The sequence below is a fragment of the Uloborus diversus genome, chromosome 6 (genome assembly GCF_026930045.1).
Source record: "Uloborus diversus isolate 005 chromosome 6, Udiv.v.3.1, whole genome shotgun sequence".
NCBI lineage: Eukaryota > Metazoa > Arthropoda > Arachnida > Araneae > Uloboridae > Uloborus > Uloborus diversus.
Window position 1 is genome coordinate 27119008 of NC_072736.1, and position 18657 is coordinate 27137664.

Consider the following 18657-nt stretch of genomic DNA (forward strand, 5'->3'; position numbering starts at 1 on the left):
AACAACAATAATCACGAAAAAATACACTAAGAAAAATGAAGTTTTCAAAAATGAATACATTCATGCTTTAAATTTTTTTTAAACATTTTGTTTCAAATATGAGTACTCATGTTTTCAAATAGTGTGCTGAATTATTTCATACTCAAAAATGAGTACATAATACTCAGTTTTGAAATTATTACATATTCAAAATTGAGCACAAATACCTCAAAAATGAGTACACATGTTGATTTGAGTATTTGAATGTTTCAACTTTGAATGCCACGTAGTCGAAGCCAATTTGACTCGCAATATATTCATATTCGAGTACTTTTTCGTCATTTCTGAAATTGTTGTTTTTAGAGTATAGCAAAATTGAACCAACTCTGGAGCGATTGTTACAAAAATTAATCAGCATCAGTTCAAGGACGGATCCAGAAATTTTTTAAACAAGGGACGATTGATTTTTTAAAATTTACCTCTTACTATGAATCTTATTTACACTTGCTACGGGGGGTGGAGGGGGTTTTTATCTAAATTATGTAGCAACCCAAATATAAAGGTCTCCGATTCTAGTTTTTCCCTTTTCCGTCGAAAGAGATATTCTAAAATTGTGCTTTATAACTTCAATTTCTTAATAATTCTGGGAGAATGTTTCGAAACCTCCTCCCCCTAACATCATCGAAGATCGTCTAAAAATTACGCTTTTTGGAACTTCAGTTTCGCAAAATTACCGGATGAAAGTCGCTGAACCCATCCCTTCCCCTAACCCTACCAGAGATGTTTGCAGTCGCATATTTAAGACTTACATTTTGCAAAATGCCTGGGCGAAGGCTTCCACACTCATCCCCTTAACATCACCAAAAATTATCTAAAAATGTCCTTTCTAAAACTTCAATTCTGAAACGTCTCCGGGAGGGAGATTTGAACCAATCTCCTTTAATTAACGTCATCAAAGATGGCTTATACTTGAATTTTAGGAATTCAATTCAGAAAAATTGCCGATGTAGGGACCCTCAAGGGAAGGAGGATCACCCCCATTCCCCCTCCCTTGTACCCGTCCTTTCATCAGTTCCCATACAGGTCCACATGAACAACAATTTTTGTTTGAATTTTCGTGAACCTTTTTGGATACAGCGGTGAAGGTTTCAGAAAAAAGCATTCAACTCCTTCCCTCTCACTCAAAAGAAATTGGCGCCAAAATTGAATTAGAAGCAGTTGTCCCGAGTCTCCATTTATGTACCGAGTTTCGCTCGATTTCTTTGATTGCTTTTTTGAGCTGGAGCACTCAAAAAGAGGGTTCAGTCTCATACAGACACAAAGAGAAGGCGACTTTTTAAAAAATGCTTCGGCATTCCTTAAATTGTATGCGTCAAATTTCGAAAATTTTCCGAATACTTTTTACTTTAACGCATTATCCCAATGCTTTTGATACAGTAAAAGTAAGAAAAACCTTTAATCTAAGTCTAAGGCACATTTTTTTTTTTTTTTTTTTAATTTGAGCAGCCAGTGGAAATACAGTCTTTTGAAAAATGGATAGCCAAGTTATTGTGTGTGTGAAACTTGAATAACTTGGGAATAAAACAGTAAGTTATGAGTAAATGTTTCTATTGCGTAAACAGAAATAACGAACTACAATGAATGGAATAATAAGGAAAATTACTGATGACAGCTAATTACAGTTCAGGAAACGCGGTTTTTATAATTCAGTTTGTCATTATTATTTTTTAAAAATTTATTATTTTTTATAATCAACAACAACAAGGTTCAGGGTTTTAATAACTCAGAAACTGAAATAGACCGAAGTTCAAACAAAAAAGATATGCATTAATAAGCTTGTGAGATTCTATTCTAAAAATGAAATCAAAATGAAAAATAAATATCTATAAGACAAAAAATATTTCTTGGATGCTCAGACGATTTTCATTTTAAAGCTCACTGATTTATACATTAGGATACTTGTAATGTAGAGACACGTGTCAGCAATATTTTTTATTTTTTATTTATTAATTTATTTTTATTTGTTTGGGCATTTACTTAAGTTGACTTTACATTAATATTCGCTTTTGTGCTTCAAAGACCTAAATAAATGTATAATATAAATTCGGAAAAGGTAAAATTCGAATACTTTGCCGACATAAGAAAAGAACTTACTTTAGGTAGTTCTGTGTTGAGAAAAAGTAGCATCGAAATCAACTCTGTTCACTATTATTATACAGCTGTGGGAAGCCTAGTGGTTAGGGCATTTGACTCGGGATTGGAGGTTCCCTGGTTCAATGCCCGATGCCATAAAAACCTCTTGAGTACATGCGGTCATGCTCGCTAAATTTGCGGACCGGAGAATCCAGTGATTGATCACTAACTAGTTTCATCGGTGTAAATTAGGGGGAATAAAGAAAATTTCTTTCCCCAAATTTCATGTCCAAATAGTGTCTCATGGCCTTGACATGGGCAGATGCCGATAAGGTAGCAGTCGTTAACTCTTGTCTTGCTCTCTATGTCCTCCAAATATTCTATGCAAACTACTTACAAACTACGACTGTCTACTAGTGATGTTCCGGATATCCGTATCCGCGGTTTTCCCAAGGAAAAATGAAAATCCGTATCCGTTACATTTTTGACGGATTTTAAACGGATCTTTTCTATTCTAAAAATTCTTAACTATTTGAATAAAAGACTTAAATTCCGTTTGAATTGGGTTTTATTCCCTATTTAAATTATAAAGTATCATTTCAGAAGCCAATGGCCCTCTGAGACATGTTTTTTTTTTTTTTTAAATTTTAGTTTTAATATTTTTTGTTAATTATTTGGGTTTTCTGTTATTCTTCATTTCGGTTTTTTTAGGCATCCTTTAAAAAAAGTGAGACAAAATTCTCTATTCACTGTTTGTAAAGGTGCTCCCGGCTCTGTCCGTCGGTCGGAGTTTTTTGGTGGAATGGGTCAGTGTTGCATTTATGCTGAAATAAAATGCGAAAAATTATTTCTAGCCTATCCAGTAGCAGCTTTACACTCTTGCTCCCGTATCCTACATCTACCGAGCAAGATAGAAATAGTTTTTCTCATCCTTTTTAAGCATTAATGCAGCGCTGACCCGTTCCTTCCAACTCTCCCTCAGTTTTGATGGAGATTTCTTTAAAAAGTAAATCATAGTCTTTATTATATTTTCACCGTAGAGGACATTTTTTGAAGAAAGTGTTATTATTATTACGGAAAGTATTTCCGTCATAATAATAACACTGTATGATGTGGATAGTTGAATTGGGCAAAAAAATTTTGAGATCCGTATCCGTGGATCTTGACACTAATGACTACTATGAGACTCTTGAAACTGGTTGGGACCATTGAGAAGAGGAGTAAAGATTTCATTCGTGAAGCAAAAACTCCAAGTGACGTAATAGATTTTACAGCAAAGCATTGGAAGAAATCGGGTTTCTTTCACTAGCTTCATGCAAAACGTGTCAACCATGAGTCGCACGACTTGGGGTCTTTGCCTCAGCTTTTGCTTTGGACTTGCTCCCTCCAGTTAAATTCCTTGTCTAAGGTTGGGACGTGATCAAGAATGTTTGTTCACGGAAGCATTTGGAACCATCTTTTGTTATTGCCTATGATTGAGGGATTTATAGTCCTATAAGGAAAATAGGTTTATAACTCAGTCATTTTTCTAAACGAAGAAAAAAAATTTCCCTAAAGAAGAGGTAAAGTTATTCACTCTTTTTTATTTTCAGCTGCTAATGTCTAATATTTCCCTGATATGCTTAAAGGATCTGTAATCTATGGTCGGACATGCTTTCGCAACATTTCCAAGTCATTTTTCATAAACATAATAGGGAATTAACGTCCTGTAAAGGTTTGAAACTAACAACTTTTCAAATTTACTATCAAGATGTATGCGTGCTTTGTTTCGCTTTCAATATTGTGGGAAAATTCCTCATAAAGTGTTAAAAATGCATAAATTACGAGTTTTTTTTTAAAGTTATTTATTTAATGAGTTGTAAGAAATTTCAATCATACTAGCTATTTTCCATTATTTTAACTAGCATTAAATGCATAATGAACATATTTGTATCGCAACAAGAGTCTCAAGGTTAGGTTAAATTGAATAAAAATTTCAAAATAACGAACATTTACATGGTATTTTTCAGTCCGTTTTAGAAATTCTAATAAATTTTAAAAACATTGAACCTTGTGATGACAATGATCGGTGCAGAGTGTATTTCTAAAACACGGGTTGCAAAATTTAGAAGTTTTGGAACCTCTGATGCACACTATTAAAACGCCTTTCTCAACAGCATCTCTATACTTTACGGGAAGTTAATTCCTTCCGAAGAGTGGCAACACTTTTTGAACGCGTTCAAAAGAAGAAATATTTCTAAATCTTCCAGCATTTTTTCGAAGCAGTGCCTCTACAGAGAATTTCGGATAAACATTTTAATATACATATTAAAGAGTAGATTAAAAGGAAGGTTCTCACTTTGAGGAAGGACTCTTTGCCGTCTCGTTTTAGCCTTTAGTTTTTAACTCTTCGTCGGGTTAGTGATTCTTTGATTCTTCGACCTCCACCTCTCCCAGTTTTACGGGAGCCTTGTATTTCTCTTTTTGTGTTTAAATACATCCTCCGATTCTGAACCTTGTACTGTCCTTATTTTTCTTGAACACACCTGTGGGTATATCGTTGCCTCAGAGCAACAATAAGATTTCTATCGTTTTTTGAGAAGAGGGTATGTTTCAAAAGTAAGAACTCTTACTTTTGAAACAGAAGAACTAGAGTATTTAATTGTTTAGTGTTAAGTTAAAAGGGGTAAACTGAAATCAGGAAAATATCAAGGTTTCCAATTTCTGTTTGGGAAGAAAGTTTTGGAAATTTTGTTGCGCGACATTGGTTGATCATCCATCACACTTTCTGGAAAAGCCATTTTTGGCATATATGAGAAAAAGCTGCAAAAACTAAAAAAAAAAAAAACTCATTTTCGAAAAATCACAATAAAAAATCGTAAATAGATAAACAATCCAACAGCAATTCAAAAAACATCTCAAAATAAGACTAAAAAAGTGTTGATAAAAACTTATTTTAAACGTTATTTCTGGGGAACATTTTTAGTGAAACACCAAGTTCCATTTTTGGAACATTGACGGGTGAACGGTTGATTCGTCATGTCACTAGTACATTTCTGGGATGTGAGAGCTGTTATTTTCGGAAAAATTGGAAAGTAAGTATAACAATTATTTAGATCCATAAACAAAATAATTGTTTAAGAACTTGAAATGATTGACCTATCTTCCTGCATCTCACCAATTTCTTTATATTGAGGTGCAAAGATTTTTCATAATCTTTTTATGGATTTTTTTTTAATTATGAAAGAAAGCAAGAAAATGTACCATTTAGGGCAAGATCTTATTATTTTAATGTGTAATATGTATTTATTTATTAAAATTATACATAATTATGACACACATTGATCTAAAAAATTAACCTGTATTTGTAAGAAAGTATCTCTTTGGAAAATTACCGACAAAGTCCGTACCTAATGCTGCCAAGGCCTGACTACCTAAAAGTGAGGCCCAAGGCCCACAATTTTTTGGAGGCAACCTCTCTATTCTATCACTTTAAGTCAAAGCAAAATAATGTTTAACATTTATTTAACAGAGGAATTTTTTTCTAACAAAAATACATGATTTTTCAATGCCATGCTTAGTTTTTTTTTTTTTTTTTTTAACTGGGACCCCAGGCCTAGTTGCCTGTACGGTAATCAGGCTCTGAATGCTGCAGCTAATCAATCACCATCTCCCTCAAATTCACTATCATTCAAGGGCGCGCATATCCAAAATTTTAAGGGAGGGGGCTCAGATATTTCCCCCATGGTTTAGCAGGATATTTTCCCCATAGAAACTGATTTCAGTACAGATTAGAGTCATTAAAATTTGACTTTTTTAACAACTTATTCATTAATTGCTTGAGTAGAAATGTTTTTACATTTTTGCAAAGAAAACAGTACTAAAACCAAAGAGGTTCTAAGTTCAAAGAGGGGGGGCCTTGAGCCCCCACTTGCCCCCCCCCCCCCCCCCATGGGTGCCCTTGCTATAATCCATAGTCTCATCCTCTGATAGGAGAAGTTGAGCTTCATGTTCCAATTCCAGGAAATCTGGCGCTTGCCATTGAGAACAAAGTGAAGGGATAAGAGGATCCGACGACACCAGCAGGTTGTGGCTTGTGGATATCTTCGTTAGTCGATGTCCAAGAGCATTTCCTGGCATTATTCAGTCGAAATGTTTGTTCCTTGCCTCTTGGGCTTCTTCAGACATCCACCCGATTGGTATTAATATGGACTTAATATATGTCCATGAAGAAGAATCATATGGACGGAGGACGAACATAATACCAACCGTAGCAGCTGACAAATAGCTCATACGTTTTCATCCCGTATCTTTTGAATTTCTCACTATTGATTTTTTAACGACATGCAAGCAACTGAAGAATCACGTAAAATCTATGAATGAGCTTTTATGTTCATACCTGTCGCTTCAGAAACGACCTACTAATTTCTAAAAAAGCTTCTCCCGGTGTTGCCATCGTTGGGCGATCCAATTCCATTTCAGAGTATCCAATGGAATTGGATACTCTGAAATGGAATATCCAATTTTGGGGGGGGGGGGGGGGGCTTGCAGGCAACTCAAGCGCTGAAACTCAAGAAATGATATTATCAAGAGCTTAAAAACACATTTATGGTCAAAAAGGCTGAATTAAACAAGTGAAAAATCAGAATTTTGAGCCCTTATTGACGATTTTGAACCACTGTGCATGGGGTACAAAGAAAGAAAGAAACAAACAAACACAGTCACCTTTATATATTTAGATAGAAGAAAGTAATAAATAAATAAAGAGCAGAAAATTGCAGATAAATGAAAGTATCACAGGGTATACAATTTTAAACATTTGAAAAATTCATTTCATTATGAAAAAATGAAACTTTGTACATATTATTTAAACTAAAACAATTATAAACCATAAAAGGCACAAAATGGTCCAAAATACTTGACATCAATATGAGTTTTCCAGATTTTACAAAACTAACATCAACAAAAATGATAGACTAAATGCTTCTCGAAGTATCACTATCCTACTTTGTAAGCAAGTGAGGTCGATCAAACCTTCAGAGCAAACTAGAGAAGCTTTTGAAACACTGAGTAGGTTACCAGAGTATAGATGGCATATGAGAAACTTTTTACCAGCTCAACATTTTGTGGGAAGCCCTAAAAACAGTTAAGTGTATTTGGAAAAAAAAAATTTTTTTGCCTAAATAAGAAAAAAAGTTCCACACAAACTAATATGAAATGCACAGCATATTTCATCCTTTATGCATTGGTTCCTTCTCCAAAATTTCCGATAAAGATTCTTTCAAGAAACTGACATCATTTAAGATTTGTTAGACATGAATATCTCAAAATAGAAAGATATGTTTATTAATATTGAAATTGAAAGGCTTCATCTATGAGAAGTAATGGCTTAGTGACACTTTTCATGAAGGATGTTTTTTTCCCCTTATAAGACAAACATACACACATTTCATATATACACACATACGCATTCCATATACTAATTTATACGCATGTACAATGTACATAATTTTAATTTCTCATATGGGTTATAATTTCCCCTTTGCGACATCACTGATGATAAGTAGGTAAAAGTTTAACTGTAGTTTATAATCTGTACAATAAAATGTTACAGTGGGAACTTTATTTTACACAGTGACAACTTGTAGGATCATAGATCAGAACTCAAGTCATCATTTCGGTATTAATTAATTGTATTCAATGCAGAAATGAAGGAACTTTCAGAATGACGGTTTTTGTCGAGGTCACCATATTTTGGCAATAAAATCTCTGCACAGCAACCATAAAGGTGAGGTTATATCAGGATAGTAACCCGAGCTCCTTTGTGCTCTGTTTGGTCAGCACTTATTACAGTAACCCCTCATAACATCATGGGTAGTTGTATCGCTCATTCCGATATATTTTGCTTTTCCTTTGACTCCCGAAAAAATATTTTTTAAGAATGTTGCTTTACATTTCGCATCAGAGTAAAAAAAAAGTTTCATAATTTCTCAGAAAGTTTTTCTTTTTAATCAATGAACAAAACTGATGTGTTCCATACGTCTAAATTTGTTGTAGTTGCAGCTTTTTATTCGCGGTCCACGGTAAAAAAACAGATAGATTTAAAATTATTTTTCATTTTATTTTAAAAGAGATTTTGCAATTTGTAAGCTGCTTTTCTTTTGTTTGTTAGAAAATTATCCGAATGTAATAATTAGCTTTTTTTTTTTGTAAGTGCACAAGTCATTTGTACGACAACTGAATTGTTACATCGCCTTTTCGTATATATCACACTTTTTTGTTGTTTCCCGACAAGCAAGATATAACGAGGGGTTATTGTATTTTTGTTCATGTAGATCTTTGGCTCTTGATTAAACAAGGAGAGCACGTGAAACAAAATTTTGCCTCCAATGCTACCATAGTAAAAGACACTGAGTGGCAAAAACCTACACAACTGAAAGTCTCCTCCAAAACCAATCACTATTTTCTATGTTCCATCCCTTTAAAGTTCAGAGTGAACATGTGCGATGGCCGGATTGGGAGATTCGGAAGGCTTGATGAACACGCCTTCGCCTGTCTTCCAGTAGCAACTGCTGTCCGAGTATGAGATGGCACACACCTCGCGTTGTCCAGATATGGGTCGACCGTAAGAGTGTCCAGACATTCCCATGAACCTTGGAAGGGAAAAATAGATGAATAAGAAACAAGTTTTATCTACCTGAATGACAAAACAAAAAGTGAAAAATAAATATGGCAGTGAGGAGCAAAGGAATGTAAGTGGGCATTTCCAAGTTTTGAGTAAAACGTGTTTAAAGTTAAGGTCCTAGGTAAGCTTTCATTGAAAAGTTTTTCTATATCATGCTGTATAACAAACAGAGCCTAGCAGGGCTACAAGTACTATCGTTAGCTCCAAGACATAGCCAAGTTTCTCCTACCATTTGTACTGGTTATCGCCATTTTTTTAAATTTTGCCTTATTACAATCCTTTGCTTCTCACTGACTCAAAATGTTCAAATAAATGCAAGAATATTTGTTTCAAACACAATGAATAAGCAGTTGCATAAAAGATCACTTCAATTTTATGTGTAATGAAGCGTCTGATAATTAGATGTCAGAAAACCCACAGAATTACTTTATCTACCATAAAGCAATCCAAAACAACGTGCAGGATCATACTAAAATCCATAATAAAAAAAGAAAGCTTACAAAAAGAAAGACAAAAAATCTGCTCCACACCCAGTTGGATGTTCAAGGATCATTTCCAAAACCAGTGGATAATGCCTCATAGACACTTCATATCTTATTTTCAGATTTAACTTTCCATAAACTGACAATTGCATAGGTGGTGAGAGAAACTCTCCAGACCAATTTTTTATATTTTTCTATTCATCAGGGTGCATTTTCCACTGGCACGAAAATTCTAAGCGATTTTTAGTAGCACAAGGTGATTTATTTTTAAATTAAGCTTTGGATATATTAGCAGGAAGGAAAAGAATTGAAATTGCAAACAGAGTACACAATTTTTAGCAAAGTACGATTAAGAAATATGTTATGTTTCTAAAACAGCTATTTACTTATTAGAAATTATGAAATTTCTTTTTTAAATGCTAGAGGCATTTTTGTAAATTTCACAGAAATTACACCAACTTTTAATATAAAAATAAATAAATGAATTTTAAAAAAACCTGATTTTTTAAAAAAAAATTTTTTTAAAGTGGATTAGTTTTTTCCTTTTAGAAAACATTAAAAAGTCTAAAGCCATTAAACAGAAAATCTTCGTCTCTGATGTTTACTCCTTAAAATTAAACCCTTGGTAAAATTTAGGGCATGGATCATATTTGGAGCTTCAATACAAATATTTGGTTAATGAACTGAAAAAAGAGTTGCAAAAGAATTCCTTACATGTCTGTATCTGCATGCTTCAGGCGGATGGTTCCGCTACGCTCCCAAAAATCGGAACTGCAGACCACGATCCAGTGGTCACCTGAAATTCAAAAGCAAAAGCAATGAGGCACCCATGAACATGTTGCTGAAGAGAAGTAGGAAATACTTCATGCACACATTACAGTCAACATGCTGAAAGTTGCTGATTCTACAGAATGATTTATGCACCAAAGAAGGAAAAGGACAAAATTCTGATAAATACATTTTTTTACAAAAATAATAAATATCATACAATTATTGATCGACCTTTTTACAAGGAAAAAAACAGAAAATTTCACATCATTTGTTCACCTTTTCTACACAGACAGAAAGAGTAAGTTGTACAACGTAAGGTAACGTAAACACCAGTAGTGTGGCCAGTGCTTCGGTAGTGGCCACTTCAAGTTTACTTATATACTTTAAAGAGAGAAATGAACAATAATAATGTGATTTTTTGCTGGTACTTAATGTAACTATCAAATTGAATCAATCTTATTCATCAGTTATTTGAATTTAAAGTAAGTAATGCAAATTCTTTGGATGGGAGAATGTTAGATGGCTACAACTGAAATTTCCAGATTTTGAAGTAGCTACTACTGGATTAAATTTGAGGTTTGGGAAAAAAATGGACAAAAATTGAACAAATTGAAATTTTGGCATTTTTAGAAATTGGGACGATTTAGAAAGAGTTGAGCTATAATATGCTCATTAAAGTCCAAGAGGGACAATTAATATTGTAGTCCTACAGTTAAAAAATATACTTGACTGTGGCCACTACTAGTGCGCTTTTAACCTTGTAGTGGTCGCTACTGAAGCATTGGCCACAACTAGTGTTTTTCTTTACATCTGCCTTCGGAAAGTATAGGGCAGTATCTGAATTTTTATTTATTTGGAATTTTTGTCACTTATTGTACTTGAGCTTTGTAGTACAAGCGCTTGCTTATTTGGTTTCCACTGAAAATAAAACACGAAGAAAACTTCAAATTCCAGCCTTTCCCTATTGTTAGTATCAAATCCAGAATGCATTTCTTCATAAACCTCAAAAACTCAATTCTGCAGATGCTCCCTTTACCTTCCCATGGCAGACATCAATCTATTAACTTTCAAAGGAAGGAAAGAGTAAATTTTACAAATCCCCATTTTCACAAAAATAATTTATCCCAAAAAAACCTTGGAACAATTTACAGAGGAATTATTTTGTGTGAAACCCTGAATACTTCATTAATAAAGAATCAGCAGAAAGCTTCTCAACAAAATAAAGAGAAAAAAATTGCCCAAGCCTTCAGAAGATTCAGTCAAGACATGCCTGATCTGTACTTTGGGGAAATGAGTGTTAAAAAAAACTTACCATTTCCACTTAAAAGAAAAATATCTCAAAAGTTTAAAAATTACTGTGTCTGGCATGATATTACATCCCGGCAACAGTCATGTATGATACTATTATAACAGTCATGATACTATTAAAAAATTTGAAAAGACATACAAATAATTGATTTAGAATTTACATTTAACACAAAATTAGGCGGTGTATTTAATGTATTTCTGCTTTAGCCCTGGCTATAGGGCGGTAACTTACTGAAAATTTAAGAGCGTTGCAATTTTTGTCTTAAGAGTTAATATTTTCATTCAAACCCATGTGTGTTACTTAGCAATGAGCAAAAATTTATGTTCTTACAAGCAGATTAAAATTTACGTTTTTCAAAAACACAGGTTTCCAGATAAACAATTTTATTTACAAAAATGGCACACAATGTTTGTGAATTCATGAAATACACCGCCAGCTCAGTCATTTCAGCCGAGGACTGCAGTTTCGTGCTTTTATTATACAAAAAAAAAAACCCTTCCTGCAAAGGCATAAATACATTAATTTCTCAGAGTCAGGTGGGAGGGAAGAATGCTCACTTCTGACTCTACTAAATGAAGAGCCTGTGTAGAACCTTGAAAATGTGTTAAGCAATTTCAAAGCTCTGGAAAATTTTATGCTGCACTAAATAGTGACTCTAGTTTAGAGTAATACAAGATCAGATGTATACAATTAAATTTTTGGGGCTCAATTTCAAAACTTTCACTTAAAGGGTATATAAAATTTACTAAAGGCACATGCCCATGCTCCACACTCACCAGTATCTCCCTCTCCATTTTCTCCAAACGCACTCACTTCCTGATTGGAGGAGAGGGGAGAAGGAAAATGGTGGCTGTGAAGGTTCTTCCTCGTTGCCAGGTGCTCCAGGCGGATGGTAGATCCACAGGCTATGGGCTCCCTGAGAAAAAGAAAATATATGAGTGGCGAAAAATGTTTTATCAAGCAAATTATATGAGTCGAGTAAGCATGGGACACAGTGAACCCTTGGTTATAACAAACTATTCAGTTGATCTCAAGCTCAATCCATTTGCATATTCCATATAATTTAGTAACCATACAACTAGTTTATACAAATTTTTTGCTTCAAAAATCTAGCTAAGACTTATGAAATCTACAACACAATTTCACGTATACCTATTCTTAAAAAAAATACTATTACTTCAAATAGCTATCATAAAATTTGGAACATAACATCAGTTTTAGGTCATTCAGAAAAAACTCTTTTCACTAGCAACAAATAAATTAATAAAAAGTAATTTTTGACTTTCATGGTAACTTTATTTCTCTTTTTTGACAATTCTGGAGAAACTTGTTAAAATTTCCAATTAAATAAACTATTCACTTTCCCACATAAAGAAAATTAAAAAAAAAAACCTTATAGCGATGAAATGGGTTTTCCTCGTTTGAGACATTTCAAAGATATTAAGAAATCTAATTCTCTTGAAAATGACGCTAATGTATATATAACATGATAGCATATAATAACAGTGATTTTTTGAAAGCACGCAAGATATCCAATTCTTTTAAACAAGCAGGAATATCTCTGAATGTTTCCTTTAAAGCAATAAATGTTGTTTATGTGTTTGAGTCAAGGTCCCTAGCAGTTAACAGATTCAAATAATCTCAAAAAAAAAAAAAAAAAAAAATGCTGTTCAGTTTTTGGGAAACATCGACACCAGACCAGTGGTCGGAAAAAAATACATTTTTTTTTGGTAGCAAAATACAACTACTTTATAGCAAATGTAGTTACAAACAGCTACTTTTTAAAAAGTAGTGACTACAAACTACTTTTGAAAAGTATTTGCTAATTTGCCCGATTTTAGAAAATAGATAAAAAGCAGTTACACGCACGTCATTTGAGAACTGAACAAAAACATTTGCAACATGCTTTGGATTAATACAATAGTTCATCTGAACAAGATCCAACATCCTTAAAATTTTCAAACTATTAGCAAATATGTGTGAAACAAAGGTTGGGGAGGAGGGGGGGGGGTTAAACTACCTTCAACATTAAAATTTACTAAAATTAATTGCTGGCTAATCTAAAATTTACCAAAATTAATTGCTGGCTAATCTTCTAGCTAACAATTTGAGATCCTTAATACTGGCTAATTTGCTAGATAACAGTTTGAGATCCTCAGTGCAGGTCCTGAACATGCTCCTGTTTTGAGAAAACAAGGAACCCTTTTATCAATGTAAATACTGTAAGTTTTGGAATCTAAATACTCTTCAGTCAGTATCCAAAATTAGGATGCAAAAGTTAGACGTCATTGACGTTTAGCTTTTCAAAATTAGCTGCCAACATGTTTTTCTTAAGAGAGAGAGAGACTTAATTTTAAAATAATTCAACAAACTTAAGCAGATGTTTCTGTGCATAATACACAAAGCTAGTAGAACATGTCAAGTTGGCTTAAAATAATGAACGTCGCATTAATTTTTTGATAAACTGTTTGGTGTCAAAAATGACAAATGGATTTTAAATCATCAGGGTGGCGACAGGAACTGGAAGAAAAGTTCCCTGACTTTTCCTTGATTGAGTTCACCAAATTTCCCTGATTTACGTTACCAATGATAATGTGGTTTCTTTTCTTTGCCCTATCTGAAAAGCATTGCTTATTGAATAAAATGCAGTGTTTAAAACAGTTTAAGCTGTTAATTAAAAATATATTTTGAAAAGATGCTTTTCTTTTTGATAAAAATAGTTATTAAGTTATTGACAAAGAAATATTATAGGAAATCTAAAACAAATACTTAACTTCCAGGAATACCAGTTAACATAAGAATTCTAAGAAATTATTAAAACCACTCTTAAAGACATATCTAATCATGATAAAACTGAAAAATTTAAGTGGAAATAATCTTTAACTGAATTTTCAAGCAGTATAATTGTTACTGCAAAAGTAAGAAGTGCTAGTTGAAGTATAGAAGTAATGAAGTTTTACTTATGTAAACAACACTGCCGTGTGCAGGTAAATGGCAGTATTTGCAGAAATGAGTTTGAGATATTTGAAGATATATGTGGTGGATTTATTACTAACAATAGGAAAATGTTGGAATTAGACTTTTTTTCACGCCTCTTTTCCAGTGGAAACCAAATAAGTGAGCTTGTACCATAAAGGTAACATACCATAGATGACAAAAATGCAAAAAAAAAAAAAAAATTAGTTTCAGCCCTGCAATTGCACATGGCAGAATAGACATATTCATGTAAAACAAATTGCAATCTTTCAACAACCAGTCATCATAGTGAGCTATTCTCTAATCAAGAACTAAAGTTTTAATGAATGAATGCTTATTGAACTTAATTTTTTTGCCTCTTCACAAAGCATAGTAAGCATCATAAATGCAAAAAATCTTATACCTATGGGGGATGCAAAGAGATTGCGATTTCCAAAATGAACGCGTTAAAAATATAAAGAGCAGCACATAAAGGAATTTATTTCAGTACATTATTTTAGAATTGCATTTTAGCGCTCTAGAATAAATGTATTATTAATAACAATTGACATAATTGAAGCAAAAAAAAACTGCGATTTGATTTTAACTTTCATAAAAGACACAGAATTCAACTTGAAAATTTTAGCTTTGATTTTTAAAGGAATAAAAAGGCATTTCATTTATTCGCTCCCCAAAAAAGCATAATAAGCATCAAAGATCAGAAAAACTCGATTCTCATATTGGATGCAAAGAGATTGCTTTAATCAAAATGAATGCATCAAAAGTGTAAAAAATGACAAATAAAAAATTTACTAAAGCAAAAATTTTAGAACGGTACTTTAACAAGTCTACAAGATGTTATGTTATTAATAATTTGACATAATCGTCAGAAACTAGGGGAAAAAATTCGGATGTGGGAAAGAATAGTCTAACGAAAAAAACGGATTTCCTGTATTAACAGACAAAAAAAATAGTGGATTTCCTGTAAAATTCGGCGTAAGGCAATCACTCGTATCAGATTGGGATGTAAGAAAATCTTTAAAGTCATGTAGGATAAAAAAATAAGGAGTTTGTAAGGAGATAACAAAATTCAGGAGTTTTACTGGCCCTTATTTTCTTTTCTTAAAAAGCAAGAGTTCATAAGGAGTTTGTAAGGAGCATACAAACCCTGCCCTGATTTTTCCCGAGGGAAAGTTCCCTGACTTTTCCCTGATCTGTCGCCACCCTGATCATGGTCATGAAACTAAAATTTTCAATTGCAAAATATGCAACTGCTTATTTCGAAACCTTATCATAAGTATGAGCATTCATTCAATTACTTAACAACAGATTGGATAAAAGGAACTTTAAGCTTTGTATTCCATTTATTTTACAATTTTTGTGCTCATAATTTGGTTTCTCACACATTCAATGAAAATTTTACTGAGATGAGCTAAAGAGTAAAATGGAAGACAAACTCACCCTCTCAAACATGTCTTTCCACTTTTCCCTTTGACGACCCAGTGGCTGTTCACATCATCCGTGGGTTCAATCCCAGTAACAGACTAGATGAGAAAAGAAGAAGCATTGCAACTTAAAACACATTTATTAATTCAAAACAGAGTATTTTTAACATTGAATACTATATTCACACTCTGTTTTTGCTTACAATTGTTTATGCAAATATCAGTAAGAAAAGGAATAAATATTCTTATAGAGTAGACCCTTCATTAACCAGCTTACAGTTAAGTGAACAAAGTGTTACAGTTAAAAAATGAAATTCTGGTTAAAGTAGAGAATGAAAAAAATACATATTATTGATGAATGCATTTCAGAATTTTGCATTAAAGTATAAAATAGAATTGAATTTAATAAAACAATTAAAAAATAAGTATTAAAATGAGCATTTTCTAGTGTAGTATTTAAGTTTTTTTCATAACTTTAGGCTGAATGCTGAAAAAAAATACTAATTTTTTTCCCCTGCTAAAGAGAGAGAGAGAGGCATTGGTTTTAACCTAAATGCAAATTCTACTACAGTAGTTTATACATATGAAAGGGCTGCTTTGATCAAAAAACTCCTTTCAAAACATATTTTTGGTCAAAAACCCATGAAGAAGGTATTTTTGCTCAAAAAAAGCCCTCCAGAGAGTATTTCTGATCGAAAAAACCCTCCAGGAGATATTTCTGGCTGTGCTAGTGGGTAACATTATCATTGATGTTGGAGACATTGTCATCCTGAGCCAAGTTAGTCAGCCTTTCTTTTTTTTTTATTGAAAAGAGTTTTAAGAACTAGTTTTTCATATTTGGGGGGATTCTGTTACACAGTGGCTGGTTAATTGAAAGCCTACTGTACAGAAGTCGAAATTTTAAAGATGAAATGAAATAATCGACAATTTCATACACAAATAGTGTATCATACACAAACATCTAAAGCTTAAAAGAAACTTGTTTGAATCTGAATATTTCTTCAAAAGTTATTTGAGCATGTGGAGACATTTAATCCTGTCATAATCGATACTTTCAAAAATTTGATTTTTCGGCACTGAATACCGAATATTGGGTTAAAATTATAATCCAATATTTAACCGAATACCAAATATCTGGTTTACTGTTTGAAAATAAATATTTATATTACTTTCGAAGAAAATGCTTTTCTACTTTATTAAGTAATTTTATAAAATGTAAGTGCATTTCCATTTAACATCCTAAAGTTATCAACATTAAAAATATAATTACAGTGAAGCACCAACTGTATGAAAAAAAGCGTATAAGTGAAAAAACGTATAAAAGGTATATGTTAATGTGTATTAGACAGTGCTTCGCTGTATTTGAAAGTAAATAAATAAATAAAACTAATCATTCCAAGAGCAAATTTCTATAGTAAAGGACTAACTTGGTTAATGTTTGTCCAAATTATTGGATAAATTGATAGTTATGTTCTTTTCCTAAACATGATTTAACAACTAATAACCATGGTAGTATGTTATTATACAAATAAAGAATCTTGTAGGACTCGAATTGTTCTTGCACCTTAAATACAGATACTGAACATTGATTTCAATGATTAGTAACTTTTTTTTAACAATATAGCAACAAAGGCGTCATATGGTGAACATCTTAAAAAGTTAAATTACTGCAAGATTTAATATGAATGTGCTTCCCTCATGCATAAAAATTCACCTTTTTTTGTGAAATTATTCACTGTCATTATCTATATCACAGAGATCAACTGACCCCACTAAAATCATCAAGGAAGGTCTGCGATCAAGGCGCCTAGCCTTGTGAAGTGAAATTATTCGAAGTCAAAATACAAAACCGCTAAATATTTTTAAAAATGATAATAATAGTAATTTTAAAAAAAAAAGAAAAAGAAAGAAAGAAGTTTGGCCACAGTTATAATTGAGAGTCGCTGGGAAGGGAGATATTTCGATAATTGGGAATCTGGCGCGGTCGTCTCATTTTTGGCGTAAATAATTTTATATTGGTAACCCTGCTGATTTATAGTAACCCTATGAGGATAGATGTTTCCCATCTCTTTGTTTAGATTTGCAACGAAAAATACCTCTCGCGCAGGCAATGGAGCCAAAAATTGACGCCAATGAAGAAGGATCGCCAGATTCCCAATTATCGAAATCTTCCCCTGGGAAGTAGTAATGAAGCAAGCATAAACCACAGACTAAACTAAATGTTACCTGTTGACCGCTTCCAGACCCATATTTCACTTCATGTGAATGCAGACGAACTTTAAAATTATTATTCAGTAACTTGATAACAGAGCCACATGTTACGTAAGGATAGAATTCTAAACAAAATAGAAAATGCATATGAATACGAGTTCATCTAATTTTAAATTAGCAGTAAGAATAATTTATTACAGCTGTAAGAATTTTATCAGATTTACCAGACACTGCCGATACAAATGGATTGACATGAAGATGAACTAAAACAGTAAAAAATATTGTTGAAATTAATATTCGACACATGTTACAATTTTTTTATTTTTTCTTGTAGAAATTGCTGCTAATTATTGAGTTAATGTTCATGAGTAACAATAAAATTGTTAACGCATTGCAAATCTCGGACCTTTAAACGTTAACAGCGAATCATCATTGCTACTGTTGCCAATAAAGTTTTCAAATAAAAGTAGCAAATAATGGTCTGATGCAAAGCCGATTTTACGAAAGTCAGGAGATAAAACTTGTAATGCTTATTCATAAATGAATTTGAAACTTAATTTTACTTCCAAATTACTATTCTTGACTTGTTTCATGGAAAAGGAGGCTTAGGGTCTCCATATCTATATATAGCATACGTTTGACGAGCACGACGCACTACCGGTAGCTACCGATTAGTTAACCACGTGACAGCTAATGCTCATGCTCTTC

General features: G+C 32.9%; 1 protein-coding gene across 1 annotated transcript; it reads right to left on the reverse strand.

Annotated features, from left to right (window-relative positions):
- Positions 1-6817: 6817 nt before the first annotated feature.
- Positions 6818-18369, reverse strand: LOC129223918 (stromal cell-derived factor 2-like). The gene is made up of 6 exons (XM_054858298.1): positions 18174-18369; positions 17965-18074; positions 15755-15837; positions 12115-12254; positions 9973-10054; positions 6818-8744 (listed from the first exon to the last, which is right to left on the reverse strand). The coding sequence occupies exons 1-6, from the start codon at positions 18253-18255 to the stop codon at positions 8573-8575; spliced, it is 669 nt and encodes a 222-aa protein (XP_054714273.1). The 5' UTR covers positions 18256-18369; the 3' UTR covers positions 6818-8572.
- Positions 18370-18657: the final 288 nt, after the last annotated feature.

Coding starts and splice junctions, on each gene's coding strand:
- LOC129223918 (XM_054858298.1), bottom strand. CDS start 18,255: ATGTGTCGAATATTAATTTCAACAATATTTTTTACTGTTTTAGTTCAT. Junction 12,255..15,754: donor GGAAAGACATGTTTGAGAGG/GTGAGTTTGTCT, acceptor TCTTTTTCTCAG/GGAGCCCATAGCCTGTGGAT. Junction 10,055..12,114: donor AAATGGAGAGGGAGATACTG/GTGAGTGTGGAG, acceptor TTTGAATTTCAG/GTGACCACTGGATCGTGGTC.